General features: G+C 46.6%; 1 protein-coding gene across 6 annotated transcripts in view; it reads right to left on the bottom strand.

Moving 5' to 3' along the window:
* EYA2 (EYA transcriptional coactivator and phosphatase 2) overlaps positions 1-14,857 on the bottom strand; it is a 101,340-nt gene extending 86,483 nt beyond the window's left edge. For 2 of the 6 annotated variants that reach the window (XM_054173631.1, XM_054173633.1), the window contains exon 1: positions 13,319-13,517. In XM_054173631.1, the coding sequence (XP_054029606.1) occupies positions 13,319-13,383 (65 nt within the window). In that variant the 5' untranslated portion in view covers positions 13,384-13,517. Of the gene's footprint in view, positions 1-9,422; positions 9,518-13,318; positions 13,518-13,575; positions 13,655-14,754 lie in introns of those variants that run through there. The other 4 variants (XM_054173636.1, XM_054173635.1, XM_054173634.1 and 1 more) reach the window with 4 other exon arrangements.
* Positions 14,858-15,384: the final 527 nt, after the last annotated feature.

Genomic DNA, 15,384 nt, shown 5'->3' with positions numbered 1-15,384 from the left:
GGCAACGAGGCTGGGGAGAGGCCTTGAGCACAAACCCTACAAGGAGAGGCTGAGAGAGCTGGGATGGTTAAGCCTGGAGAAGAGGAGGCTCAGGGGAGCCCTTATTGCTCTCTACAACTACCTGAAGGGAGGCTGTAGCCAGGAGGGGGTTAGTCTCTTCTTCCAGGCAATCAGCACCAGAACAAGAGGACACAGCCTCAAGCTGTGCCAGTGGAAGTTTAGGCTCAAGGTGAGGAGAAAGTTCTTCACAGAGAGAGTAATTGGCCATTGGAATGGGCTGCCCAGGGAAGTGGTGGAGTCCCTGTCCCTGGAGGTGTTCAAGAGGGGATTGGATGTGGCACTTGGTTTAGTAGTCATGAGGTCTTGGGTGACAGGTTGGACATGATGTTCTTTGAGGTCTTTTCCAACCTTATTGATTCTACAATTCTATGATTCTATGAAATGTCATTTACACCCTGGACACACGATTAAGGTCAGGGGGGTGGCCACCACTTGATGGCAAGACCATCTCATCTGTTTATACAATGCTGATACAAATATTAAGAGGAAACATGAGAAAAAAACCCCAACCAACCAACCAGACATGTATAAAGACTTGGCCTCTGGAGTGCCAGGGAGCGGGACAAGTCCCCACAGCAGCATTTTCCACTCCCAGAGTAGTTTAAAAAATTACAAGCAATTCAAAAAACCAAAATTAAAAACAAACAAACCCACCACAAACAAACAAACACCCCAAACAAAACAAACCACCACCACCACACGCTCAAGAAAACAGATCTAGCAAATGTAAGATTCTGAACATGGAAAAAAAAAAAGTATGTCCCCTGTTCAGGTAGCCATTTAGAAGCAACACATTTCACCAGCAAGTGTGCCACTGTGCAATGCAATTAGATGATGATGATACTAATAAAAAATCCAATCCTTAAACAACCTGTTGCATGGGGAATGAGAGAGGAGCTGAGTGGGCTCAGGAGTGAATACACCTACAAATGTTTCCCACTCACCGCAGCGCTCTGACTGAACACGCTGAAACGGAAACAAAGCAAACCCAGTAAATTTGCTTTCCAATAATCTGCCTCTAGCAGAATAGAAAACCCTCCTCTTCTCCAACTAGCTGAGATTAAACCTTGCTCTCCAGCAAGGAGCAGAGAACGGAATCACCACGGCCTGGAGTCTGCAGGACCTGCCAGAGTTTCCCCTGCTACATAAACACTTTCACCACAAAGCTGTCATGAACATTGTTCCTAACACAGATGTTGTTTGGAGCAGTGCTGACTCCTTCTTCCCAAATCTCTAACTCCACTGAATCATTACTTCTGTCACAGACATCTTACCACCAACTTTTTGCCTGGAGAAGAGGAGGCTCAGAGGAGACCTTATTGCTCTCTGCAACTCCCTGAAGGGAGGTTGTAGCCAGGTGGGGGTTGGTCTCTTCTCCCAGGCAACCAGCACCAGAACATGAGGACACAGTCTCAAGCTGTGCCAGAGGAGGTTTAGGCTGGATGTTAGGAAGAAGTTCTTCATAGAAAGAGAGATTGACCATTGGAATGAGCTGCTCAGGCAGGTGGTGGAGTCACCATCACTGGAGGTGTTTAGGAAGAGACTTGATGGGGCATTTGGTGCCATGGTTTAGTTGATTAGATAGTGTTGGATGATAGGTTGGACTCGATGATCTCAAAGGTCTTTTCCAACCATGTTAATTCTATTCAAGATGTACAAAAGAGTAGGGGAAGAGTAAACCAGAAAGCCCTCAAGAAGCTAGGTTGCTGCTGCTGCTGGGGCAACAGCATGGTGATGTCTGCTCCATCCAAGAGCATCCACTCCTGCAGCAGATACCTCAGAAATCTCAGTTGCTGAGATTCTTGCAGAAGTAAAATGGACAACAGAGGCTGCTTCCACAGGTGGACACTTCACTGCCACCACCAGTTGGCTACTCTACATTTCTAAAGCTGGCCATAAGCAGATGTCCTCAGTCCAATGTTCACATTTTACTGCACCTGCCTGCACACAATGTGAGTGCAGAACTTTTTTTAAGGGAGACAGACCAAAATCCCCCTTCCAGTTTCCTGGTATTAAAATGGCTCATGGTCCTCCTGCTTATAGTGACTGCACTATGCTGCAGGACTGGAAGGACAGGAGTGAACTTAAAGCTTTGTTATTGCAGCAGAGGCAAAGTGATGACATTACACAGGTGTCTCGATGTTGGACTAGTTCTCCACTGGGAGAAGTGACTGGAGACACTGATGTGGCACAAACCATAATATTTGTTGTCAGGTTCGAGCTGCCAGGAGATGCAGCATTTTCATCTGAACCACAAGTCTTAGGCTCAGTTCATTAAACACTGTGATAAAGTGTAAAAGCATCAGAGCATGACTTTCAACAATCCAGCTCCTCCTCAAAGCATTACTAGGATGCAGTACGTGCAGTCTGGAGGAGAACTCAGCCTGGGTATTGCTGCGTGTCAGAGCTCCTCCCCTGGAGTCATATCGAGTGACTTTCCTCCTCCAACATGTCCTAATGAATTCCACTGAAGCCTGCAGGTAAAATCCTTCCACAACCACTTTACCCTGATTGATAGCTTGAGCGCCTTCCTTCACACCACTGCGGCTGCTTTCCAGCCCTCTATTTTTCTCCCTTTTCTAAGTGACTGCACAGGAAGCTGCACTCAGTTTTCTCACTGCACGCTTCTCCTAAAACTGACATCTTTGCATTGTAATGAAGGGACCCCTGGGTATTAGTGACAAATTAGTCACCAGCTAAAGAATATTTTCTTTTCATTTCTATACCAGGTGGAAGATATTAAACTCTCTAGAGGAACTTTGCCTGCTCTGCGACAATAAATCATCACACAATTTTCTTTTAAAAAATGACTTAATTTTACTGCCTTTAAAACTTTACCACAAAGAATCCCACAACTGTGTTGGTGCAAGATTAAAGTGGTCTCATAAACCTGATCGAGGAGACACTGTCACAAAGAACACCCATATAATTTTGCTTTGACAATGAACACGGTTTTGCTTTGACAATTATTATACTTCTTAAAATCAGGCATCACTCCTTTCTAAGAATAAAACCTACCATAGGTAGAAGTATCACCTTCAAAAAGTTAGCCAAAACATAATCATAATGTAGCAGGAACAGGGAAGTCATCGTGCCCCTGTTAGGCCACACCTTGAGCCCTGTGTCCAGTTCTGGACCCCTCAGTTTAAGAAGGACATTGAGACTCTTGAACGTGTCCAGAGAAGAGCAACGAGGCTGGGGAGGGGTCTGGAGCACAGCCCTGTGAGGAGAGGCTGAGGGAGCTGGGGTTGCTTAGCCTGCAGAAGAGGAGGATCAGGGGAGACCTTCTTGCTCTCTACAACTACCTGAAGGGAGGTTGTAGCCAGGTGGGGGTTGGTCTCTTCTCCCAGGAAACCAGCACCAGAACAAGAGGACACAGTCTCAAGCTGTGCCAGGGGAGGTTTAGGCTGGATGTTAGGAAGAAGCTCTTCATAGAAAGAGATTGACCATTGGAATGTGCTGCCCAGGGAGGTGGTGGAGTCACCATCCCTGGAGGTGTTCAAGAGGGGATAGGACGTGGCACTTGGTGCCATGGTTAGTCATGAGGTCTGTGGTGAGAGGTTGGACTTGATGGTCTTTGAGGTCTTTTCCAACTTTATTGATTCTGTGACTACCTAAAATAACAAGGAACAGTATTTTTCAAATCTACAGAAGATACCCCACAGTCTGTAAGAAGAGATGAAGTCCTGCACTGCATATTCTTTGTTGAAGAACTTGCAAACTAGCAGCCAAAGCAGAACAAATAAAACCCCACCACAACACAACATTCCCAAGAACTTAGGGAGCTTGCTGAAGTCACAGGCCATCAACATAAAGCAAGCCATTCAGTAAGAGCAGAGCTTTGCCTGCTTTCATTCTTTTCTAGAAAGCAGTCAGTGCTATTTTAATAGTAATGCTGTTAAAACATTGATACTCAAAACATTGACATCACAAGTATGTGGAATTTCAGTAATGTTCTCTACTTTATAAGACAGATACGCTCCCATAGTTCAGAATACTAAATGCTAATAAATACTAAGTGCATAGTTTATAATGCTAAATAAGGCACAAGTGACTTATGATTAACTGGCTTCACATACAATTGTGTGCTCTTAATCATCAATTAAGCCAAGGCTCCGTGTTATAATAGGTCCATTAAGTAACCCAGGCAGTGAAAGAGTTCATTTTACAACTGAAAGTAACACCAGGACCAAGACAGACATTAGAGCCCTGCCTCACTGGCAAAGGGAGGGCAGCAGGGTGTCTATCTCTAAATACAGCACATGAAGTCTGCATGCATTTGTTTCTTCCTGTTTGCCGAGACAAAAAACTGAGGAGTGAAGGATCAATTTAAAAGCAGAAATGTAAACCCCAAGCATTGAAGACTGCTAGATACTGAAGATCCCAGAGTGCTTCCAACAAGCACAGTGCATCGCTCCCCCACCTCCCCCGGGGGAGTCCCAGCTCTGATAATTACTTTCTGTCTGCTCACAGAGTTCAAGTTCAAAACAATATTCCTTTTCCACTTCCTGTCCTAAAGCTGGGCACAATGCTTCTGTGCATCATTAAGCAACCATCCCACTCCCACCACAGATACGGTTAAACCACTGTTGTGATTGAATAATCCTGATTTGTGGCAGAGGGAACAGAGGAGGAGGTGCACTGGGGGCTGAGAAGGCAAGTGCCAGGCTCCAACATCAGTGCATCTGTCTCTGAGCAGCAGCATCCCTTCTTACTTCCAACTCAAAAAGAAAAATCAAGCATTTGACTCCACTCCCCCTCCCTGCTTTACAGGGAGGCATAAGGGGTGTTTCAAAGCTAATCTAGCACAGAGGTTTTTTCCCTGCATTTCGAATATTTTACAGAAGACTCAGCTGGCTCCCTCAGTCCCCCTTCCCCACCCACTTCTCTGCCCCAGATTACCCTCCTCCACTGCACTGAACAGGAAGGGCAGCTGCCCAACAAACAAAATGAACTCACACATAATAGGCAGCATGTGGCTTCTTCCTAACCACAGCCTGAGATTTTCAGGTGCAGAAACACTGAAGAGGGCAAAGCCGTTTTGAGGAGAGCCAGCAAAGACCTGCCCGAGCTTCCACACAAGGCACAGACCTGGCGTTGCCTCATCGAGTCACACACGTTTACAACGCTGCTGAACCATGAAGTATTTTAGGCCAGAGACCCAGGCCTGCCTTTCATACAGAGATAACTGAATTTTATTAAACCCAAGATGCCTCTAAAGCAGATACTTACACAGCGAGGATCTGGATAATTTAAATGCAGTACATAAGTGGTGCCTGCCTTATTTTCCTGCTCCACACCTAACTCCACCAACACAGGGGGATCAGGTCAGAGATGTTATTCCAAGACCTTCCCAGTGGTGTGGCCAAGCACTTTCGGTGCAGGTTACAATCCAGTCTTTACTGCAGTTACAGGGTCCTGCCCTGGCTTTCCACCCAGTCTGGATTTGTTCCTTTGCCAGCTACTGCTGAAACCTTTGCCCAGCTGCAAAGAGAGCCTGTGAGCGTGGACAGCACAGAAACACGGCAACTCCGGTTCCCCTTCCACAAGGCTCAGGCAGTGAAGAGGTCAGCTGGACTTCCTCTGACAGTGGTTACAATGAGATCTTCTGAGATAATTTCTTTTTAAATGCACTTGTGCAACAAGTACAAGAGATTTTTAAACTGCTCCCTCTCAATGTGGGCTAACCCCATCTGAATGAAATGAGTGGGAACTGCCCTGGCAGCACGACTGGACCCCTATGCTAATGCTCATTTTATTCAATGCCTTTTGGTCATTATCTACCAGCAGTCCTTGCTGGATAAACACCAGTCAGTTTTCCACCACTTTCTAAAGGAAATTTAAATTGTCTTCTCCCCTTGAGGCAAAAACACCCCACAAAACACCAACCCGAAGAGCCCCTCACCATCTAAATTGGGCTGCAGAAACTCACCAAGTTGTTGGAAACACCGAGAAACATTTCCAAGAGGCTCAAAGAAGCAATGAAATCGTGGATCCGAGCACGTGTGCACATCTGCCCCTCAATGCCACAAGCATTGAGGCTGACTTGCTCCTAATTCTGTATCTCAGCTGAGAGCAGTATTGACTACTTAGCACTTACCAAATACAAGCTAACAAACCCCATACCTTTACAAATTAAAAGCAATAATAATTAGCTAGCATGCTAAAAAAAAAAAGAGGAGGGAAAAACTGGACACAGAATAGAACATGTGAATGTTTTGCTTAAACAAAAACCCAGGTCACGCTTCATAAAAAGTAGTGCTTTTCAGTTGTTAAAAGGGTAGAAAAACAATCTTTTTCAAATAAAAAGTATTGCTCAATTCTAAACAAGATTCTGAGCTGTTTCAGCCACAGAAAGGGGGGGTAGGGTGGGGTGGAAACAAACTGGTAGAGCAGTACTCCAGGCTGCTGACGAAAGTGCAGTTTTCAAGTTTTCTTTCTGTACGCTTCCAAGCTGTCCACTTACAAAGCCGAAGAGCAGGTTGCCAAAATTGATTAACAGCATTTTGCAAACACGTTTTGGACCAACAAAGATTCCTCAGAGAGCGACCATTAAACTCTAAAGCTGATCAAAGTCCTTCCAAAGTAGCTGTAGGACAATTGCAATCAAACCTGTCGTCAGAAGGCACAATCTGCGAGAGATGCAAAAATTGCCTTTAAGACGGCTGATGAACCTCTCGGCATGGTGCACAGACCAAGCTGTAAATTACTGAGGCCCCCACGTTGCTTTGCTTACCCAACCTAGTTAAAAAACAACCAACCAAAAAAAATAATAATTTCAGATGCCTGCTCCACTTTCCCCTCACTGTTTCTTGTGGGTGCCTGAGTAATCCTAGAGGCATTTCCAGTTTTTTAAGGCATTTGCTGAGTTGAAGAAATTTCCCCCCACGTCCCCTTGTCTTTGTTTGGGAGTCCCAGGCTTTCCTGCCCTGGTTCTGTTTCCCTCTGAAGTCTGCTCTTTGCAGCACAGAGAGAAGCATCAGTTCTCTGTGGGTTAACTGGTTACTAGCTAGGCTGGCTAGTATTAAATTGTTCTTTTTATTTAGGACTTTTACTGATTTATTTAGCTGGGCTGTTTTCCTTCTCAAAAGCCGGGATGGCAAATGAAAATCTCTGCACCAAGAGACTGAATTCTTCCAGTCAGCCACCAAATGGCATCACGTTACCCATTTTCTTACTGCCTATCTAAGAAGGGACAATTAAATCTGGACACTCTTTAATTACTGCAACTCAGAAATGCAGGACCCCACTGCCAGAAACGGGCAGCAGAGAGAAAAGTTGTCTGCGGAGCAACTTGGCTCTGCCAAAGCTTGCAGTGTGTAGCACTGGTTTAAAAACGTTCCCAAAGAAATCTATTATGGCTGAAATCATCCAGGACTTCCATTTTCCTGAATTATTAAGGGGTGCTGCAGCAAAGACAAAGTTGAGGTTCTACCATGTGTCAGTTTCCTCTCCAAAAAGCAGAGGGGAGATGAATGACACCAGCACTTCACGCAGCGCTCATGCAAAGACACAGACTTGAAGAATTCTCAGGTTGGAAACCAAATACTTTAAACCTTCATTTCCTTCAGAGGAAACCAGCTGGGAATAAGTTCGAAATGGGCTATCATCGAGGAAGTTTCTAACATCTGAAAAACAAAACTTCCATCAGTTTCAACCACTCTCCCTCCATCAATAACAAACCCTTCACCTGCTTTTCGAATTGCTAAGGCCCAAATCATGTCCAGGCTCTCCCAGCCTCCATCCCATTTCCACTCTTTGTATTCAAACCTGGCAGTGACAACAAAACAACAACAAAAATCAATCCCCAAGCAGTCTTTCAAACAACAAAATCCCACACCCCAAGGAAACAGGCCCTCTGCCTCTGCAAAAAAAAAAAAGTCAGTCAACAAATAGGCACAAATTTCACAATGGCTGAAGTCATTCCCTTTAAGTCATTAGGGTTTGTGGGTGAGTTTTCCTGGTGGTTTTAACGTTGGTTTCTGTGATTGCAGTTATGCTTATTTATGCATTTAAGGCGTATGATCTAATACACTTAGGTTTAACTACTTCATTCTTTTGACATTCCTTCCAAATTATATAAAAAGAAAAAAAGATTCTTGGTGTTTTCACTGCCTTGGTAAAGAAACAACATTGCTGTCCACATAATTCCTTAAACCTACAGAACAGGGTAAGTACTTGTTGAAAATAATTCAAAGGAGAAAACCCTGCCCCACACATTCCCCCCCCACATCCCCCCACTCCATAACACCGACTTTTCTTCTCTCTCTCTCTCTCCCCTCTCCTGAGGGAACCTACTATTTTTCAGAAATAGCTGTTTTGCTGGCTTTTAAAAACAATATCCAGGCCCTCGGTGCGCTTCAGTTACGACTTCTAACCAAGGCACAAGTTCAGTTTGTTTTTTTTTAAATCCCTTCTATTTTTACTGCTCTGCTTTTATAAAAAAAAGAAAAAAGCAGCACATTTGTGGCATGCTTCGGTCACTTTGCATCTTCCAAGGCCGCTTTGATCTCTGTGCTAAGGCTCATTTTAGTCAATGCCTTTTGGTCATTATCTACCAGCGGGGCCTGCTTGATAAAAATCATAGAAATCAATTTTCTGTTCTTTTCTAAAGGAGGTTTTTTTTTTAATGATCTTCTCCCTTTGAGGCAAAACAAAGAAAGAAAGAAAAAAAAAACCAAACCCAACCCAACCAGCCTAAACTGGGCTGCAGAAATTCACCAACTTGTTGGAAACGTCAAGAAATGTTTTCAAGAAGCTGAAATAAAAAACCCCTGCAATCGGTGCATCTGAGCGTGTGCGCACATCTGCCCCTCGGAGCAGTGCGTAGATGCACAAAGCACAGCAAACCATGTCAAACAACCTTTTTCAACTCCAGGCTGTGACTGTTCCTCTCCAAGGTATTTCCAGCCTGGCTGATGCAGTTTCATACATTCAAGAGCGTTTCTAGTCAACATGACAAAAAGCAGAGAGCACCCTGCAAGCTTTCTCCAGCCCAAAGGGCCTGTTCCCACTCTGTCCAGTGCAGATGGAAGTGCCACTTCCCCTCTTGAGCCTCAGCTCAGCATCACCCCCAGGTACACGTTTCCAGTGCAGTCCAACTATTACCCAGCCATCCCAACAACAAGTACTTCACCAGCACACAAACCACTCTGAACTTCCCAATCCATAGACCGCCATCTCCCCGACTCTAAAATCCACAGCCGTGCACTTTGTGGGCATCGCAACAGCAGCGTCCCAGGTTCCCCACTCCCCTGCTGCCCTCCTCCCTTTCCAAGCTGCTTTTCTTAATCAAACCCCAACTAAAGCAATCCTTTAGAAATTAATACAAACCCTCCTCAGAATTCCCCCACAAGCCTTACCACAGCTCTGCAGCAGACTCCTGCCTTTCCCCAGAGCCCCTGGCCATAAACAGGAGGGAAAACACCTTCACATGCCACTAAGGAAGAATTTCCCGGATGCAGCAGAGGTGACCAACAGAATGAGAGCAAAGCCAAGATGCGATCTCGACTTCAGGCAAACAACCTCCTCTGACCTCTGGCAGCTCCCACACACTATTAAACAAAAAAGTATTCTCTCCATGTTAATGAACCATGTACAATCTAACAGATAACACTGCTGCTAAATAAACATGTTTATATGGGACTCCTAATGCCAGGACTTAAGCAGCTGCAGACAAATAATTTTAGAAGGGAAGGATTATGCCCCTGTAATCTTTCCCATCTCATTTCGTACACCTCTGAAACAATTCCAACGCATAATTAAAGCCCAAGTAGAAAGACCAAAAAGGTTTGACTATTTTTAATTAAATACTCTGAGACACACTCACTGGAACCATCTCACAGTGACCACTAATTTGGATCCAATTTTCCCCTCACACCTCTTGCAGCTGCAAATCAGGAGCAACTGAACAGCTTGCTGATGAAGAGAGCTGGATCAGGTTTTGTATGCTGGGATCAAACAATATTTTGCAAGATGACTGCATAGTCCTAAATCCTTATTCCCGCTTTCTCCTGCCTCCTGCTTCAACACTCTGGTAGCACTGAATCTACCTGCAAATGGCAACACCTCCAGGCCCCGAATGACCCCAGCGAGATGAGCAATTATTTGCATCCTAATTGAGGGGCTTATCCTCACCTGATTAAAACAAGGTGTTTGTTAAACATCATTAGTTGAGTTAAGATCTGCAAATAAAGGTCAATTGTTTTAAGAATTAGACTGCCATGAACAATTGTTTTCTGATGAGACCCAGTAAGAAACAGTCCCAAACAGAATGGTGCTCCCGGGTTTCCAGAAGGGAGGAAAAGAGATTTGCTGAGTTCTGCCTGTTTATATCAAAGTGAGTATTATGCCAAGAGGTTTGAGTAGTTATATTTTATCTACATATTTACTTTAAAATAAAAATATTAAGAAATCTTGTCCTTTTTACTAAATTAAGGTACCGAAGGAGGATGCATCTAAAATCTAACCAGCTTCCCTTCTGTACATGCCGCTCCTTTTACCTCTGAACACATTCTTGCTTTTTCTGTTCCTTCTTGGGATAACTATTCCTCTGTCCCATGTAGCACAATGTGAAATTTAATGAAAAGAGCCTGGTTGTTAGTCCAGGAGACCACACCACGGACTAATCAAGTTTATATTGCATTGCTGTTGAACAGTGCACATGCATACGGCAACTGCACACTGCAAAACAGCACCACCAGACTTGCCTGCTCCCTCTACCAAATGACCCTTCCACTTAACGGGATGGATTTTAAATCTTCCCATTAAAACTGCAGCATTCCACGGGTTAAGAAAAGGATTTGAATTCACAACCTCATTTAACAGTTCGTCCCTAATAAGAGTTACCCTAGGCAGGCAAAAATAACTCCAAAATATTTTCTTAGCATTCTAAAAACTCCTGCTAGTTTTCACACACAAAGGGAAAAAAAAAAAGGGGGGAGGGAAAGAAAGGCATTTTTCACTGCACAAGTAATCTTAACAATCATTTCCACAGATTAGGCCTAACAACCTGTGAATTTATTGCAAAAGCAATTTACTGCAAGGAATAATTAGTCTTCGGCGCTGTTCTTGCTTGTTCTCCAGTTTGAAGACACCTTAAAACCATCTGGTTCCTGCAAAATCTGGCACAGAAGAAACAAATCTTTCTGAAGAGAATTATAGCTGATTTCAGAAGGGCTGTTTTACTGCTGCACATCATAAATAACAGTTGGGAAGACAGCAGAAAATTACTAACATCTCTAATTGTTTTCTTTGTCAGCAGTGTGTACATACACACACACACGGACACACAAATACAGCCCCGCCGCCTTCAGCGCGATGCCTTACAGCACCGAGGTTAAACACGCAGCACATTTTTTGCAGGGGTAATAGTTAAATTACTGTGTTTTTCAGAAAACTAAAACCAAACCCCAAACCCAGCCTGTCAACCAGTTAAGCACACCACCACAGCAGCACACAAAATTCTTTAAGTGATATTCTGAGGTCAAGTTCTTCATCTGGACACCTGAGTTTAATTCCTTTCTATAGCCACACACGCTGTCTAGTTTGATATGGGACTTATTGTTGCGGGGGGGGGGTGAGGATTATCAACAACATTTTTATTTCTCCCTGATGAAGCTTTTCTAATGAAATTTAAGACTGCCAAGGTTGGGAGATACTTGAAACAGAAGCCCATTTCAAGCATTTCAACCCAGTAACAGTGGTAAGATTAGTGAGGCATGGGAATCAAGTCTCTGTGTAGTATTTTGGAAGAAAATGAGCTGAGGGGAGTGAGCAAAACAAAAGAAAGCAAAGCAAATCGATGAGCCTGAACCCAAAAAGAGTAAACCACTTGTTATTATTTAGTCAAATGTTCGAACCTGTTGCTGGGGGAGTCCAAGAGGCATGAGGACTGCTTGGATAATTCCACTCGATAACTTCACAATTTAATTTTGCATCACACATTAAGAGTTTTTTCAAGTTATTATTAAGAGATATAAATTAGAATAATTAAATCAAATTATCAGCTGCTGTGCCATTTCAAGGGAATTTTCAAAACGTGCTGAAAAAGCTTCTGGAACGCTTCCAAAGCTGCAAGCACTGATTGTTTTCAGGGCATTTGTACTGCAAGCCTTTCCTACCTGCCTGTGCAACGTTAGAGGCCACACAATGCCTTCAGTTTCAAAGTAGCAAAAAAACATCAGCTTCGTTGAAGAATATAAACGGTTTATTGGCGGCAAAAAGGATGAGCGAGAATTTATCCTGTACGTAGCAACGAGTAAGACAAAACAACGTAACGCTTGGTGTTTGAAACGATCAGGGACCATTAGGCACAGTACAACTAAGTTAAATCCATGCCATCTTCTGGGGACCCGGCTGCCCCAACGCACAGAGAAGCGGACAGGCAGAAAGATGTTAGACATCCTTCCTCAAGATACTGAGGGGGAAAATTCTTCTACAGATGGCACTGCAGAGAGAAGGAATTCTCAGTACAGTTCACAAGAAGGATCAAACTTTAAACCCTTCCTGCCCCTGCCTGTAACTGCGCTAAGGGATGGGCGAATTTGATACCACGCTGAACAAAATTTCTGTTCATAGATTTGATGCAGACTAACAAAGTCTTTATTGGTTAGCCGTGTGTATTTTAACAATCACGATTTGATACAATGGAAATAGATCGTTATTTGAAATGTCTGGAAAAGAGTGGTTGTGTACCACAAATAATTTCCTTCGGAGGCCGTTCGCGGGACTCAAGCACAATTTAACGCTCAAAAGGAAAAAAAAAAAGAGAAGTTTACTGAAACTGCATAAATCACTGCACAAGTTTCCCTCACACGTGCAGCCGCAGAAAACAGCATTCGGTCGTTTTATTTAAAAGCACGCTTCAGTTTAAAAAACAATTACGGAGCGCAGCTAGCTTGAAGATAAAACCAAACGCTGCGCCGCGCGTCAATTAACTACCGCGGCTAATTCTCCATCGCAACGCCGCAGGCAAGACCCCAACGCCACGGAAAGCACCGCAACGCGCCTCGAGCTGCTCCGCACCCGCGGAGGGAAATCACGGCGCTCCCCCGGCGCCGCCAGTCCCCGACTGTTTCGCGGCAGCGCTCCGCTCCGCGCCCCCGCACCGCTCCGCGCACCACACGCGGAGACAGTTTCACACTTCGGGCCAGCCGCGGGCAGGCAAAGCCCCGCTCGGGACCCCGCTGTCGCCGGTCGCTTCTGCGGGCGCAGGGAGAAGCCGCTCCGCGGCCGTACCCCCCAAGCCCCTACTCACCGAAGGCGCAGCGCGGAGTCGCAGCGCTGCGGAGTGTGCGCGCCCGCTGCGGGCGCAGTGAGCATGTGCGAGGCAGGCGCGCATGCCCGCGGAACGGAGCGGAGCGGGGCGGCGGCTCCGCACCCCGCGCTGCGCCCCAAGCGCACCCACCCCCTCCCCGCCGCGCCTCCCGCGGGGGTGCGGAACAGCGCGGTGGGTTTCGCCGGCACACACCAGCACGACCGATGGCGCGGCGATTTTTAATCGGTTCATCTGACCTGTTGCTTCTCCGGTAGCCGGGCCGGAACAGCCGGCCCCTCCGCCCCCCTCCCTAGCAGCCTGTCACCGGCACCTCCGGCCCCTAGTAGCACGCCGGGCCTGTCCCTGCGCTAGCTGCCGTCGGGGGCAGGCCGGCCCGCCCCGCACCTACCGCACGCTTGAGGCCGTGGCGTGTGGCAGCGGCAACCTTCGGGAGGTTCTCCCGGCCCTTGGAGGGGTCCCAGCACCCGCACGGCTGTCCTGCCTGCGGGGCCGGGGCGGAGGAGGAGCTCCCGCACGCCGCGGAGCCCGGCCGGAGCGGGATACGCGCGGGCAGCACCGCTGCTATTGTCACCGACCTGCCCTGTCACCCGCCGCCGCCGGGTCTCGGCGGGAGGAGACCCGGCCCGGCCGCCTGCCCCGCTGTCCCTAACGACGGGCAGTCGGTGCTCGCACTGATCGCAGGTAGCTCCTGACGAGCTTTCTGCTGTCCTAGCCACAGCTGTGCCTTTGCCGCTGCTAGCAGACACGTTCAGCTGCAAGTTCTTAAAAGAAGATTCTCGGTGTAAAACTTGGACCTTTGAATACTGCCTGAACGCCACCTTCTCTGCGGCTTCTTCCTTGAACATAGCTGTTCTCACAGCAGCCCTTGTGTCACTGATCTCTAGCCACAATTTTCCAACACCATCTTGAAAAGCAAGACTTTTGTGGACAGCAGTCTTTCTTACACCCAATGTGCCACTAGGTCCTGCTGAAATAGCTTTGCTCGCGCAAGCCATCGCTGTGCACTCACAAACGTGGAGCACCACACAGCTCTTGCCTCCCCAGAGCGTGAAAGCCCCTCAGCTGATATTGCTTCTAGCTCTGATCCTACCTCTAGCTGTGATCTCAAGGGAATCACGATGGATTTGTGGTTTCCCCCTCTCCCATGTCAGCACAAAATCAGAGGCAGCCTCTGGCATGTGCACTTTGAGAGGCACTTCTGCTCCTCTCTGGTGTCTTTACCAGGGACTTTATCTTCTCCATGCATCCAGGAGAGGTGCAACAGGCACCTTTGAAGGGCTCATGCTAGGGAGATAGGGGCCTCCCACTGCATGCACCTCTCGTGCTGAGCACCATGCACACAGCTTCACATTGCCTGTGTCAGCCTCATCCCCACAGCGTAAGTACCACACAGCTGCCCCTTCCCACCCGCATACCTGCTTGCTGGGGATGCAGCCTGGCCACAGCAGCATTGGGGCGTTTCATTTCCATACCCTGCTCTTCCTCCTTAGTCCCTTCTCCTCACCACTCCGAGGCAGGCTGCGGCTCTCCCGTTCTGTCTCTCCAGCATTGGGGAGGCATCAGCGGAGACCTGCAAGTCCTCGCCCCGACGGCTTTTATTACACCTAGCCCTTTCCTCAGGAAGGAGATATCCCATGAACCGCAGTGGAAAAGCCAAAGGAGCACAAAGGGTTTTGAGTTCAGGGTTTGAACAAGCTGCAGCCCACTCATGGATTTAACTCAAAATTTTGACAATGGAACAAAAAACATCATTGCAATGAGACAGCTGTTTTTACTATCAAGATCTCTCAGATCACTTCGACTGCAAAGTGTGTTCCTACAATCCAAAAGAGACAAAGCTCCCAGCATCGGTTCAGAGCTGGCAGCCTTCCTAGCATGAGCTACCTCCCGTCGGCCTAGAAAAACCAAAGCTCTTTTGGTTGTTATTCCCCATCAGTTCCCAGCACTAACCCCCTGATTTCCCCATGGGGTATCTGCAGGTCTGAGTTTACACCGCTCTCACATTAAACTTGGAGAGATCGCTGGTTTAGGGGGACTTCCTTGCT

The sequence above is a fragment of the Dryobates pubescens genome, chromosome 26, assembly GCF_014839835.1.
Source record: "Dryobates pubescens isolate bDryPub1 chromosome 26, bDryPub1.pri, whole genome shotgun sequence".
Lineage (NCBI taxonomy): Eukaryota > Metazoa > Chordata > Aves > Piciformes > Picidae > Dryobates > Dryobates pubescens.
The sequence above is the reverse complement of the archived record's forward strand: the minus strand, read 5'-3'. Positions and strand labels throughout refer to the sequence as shown.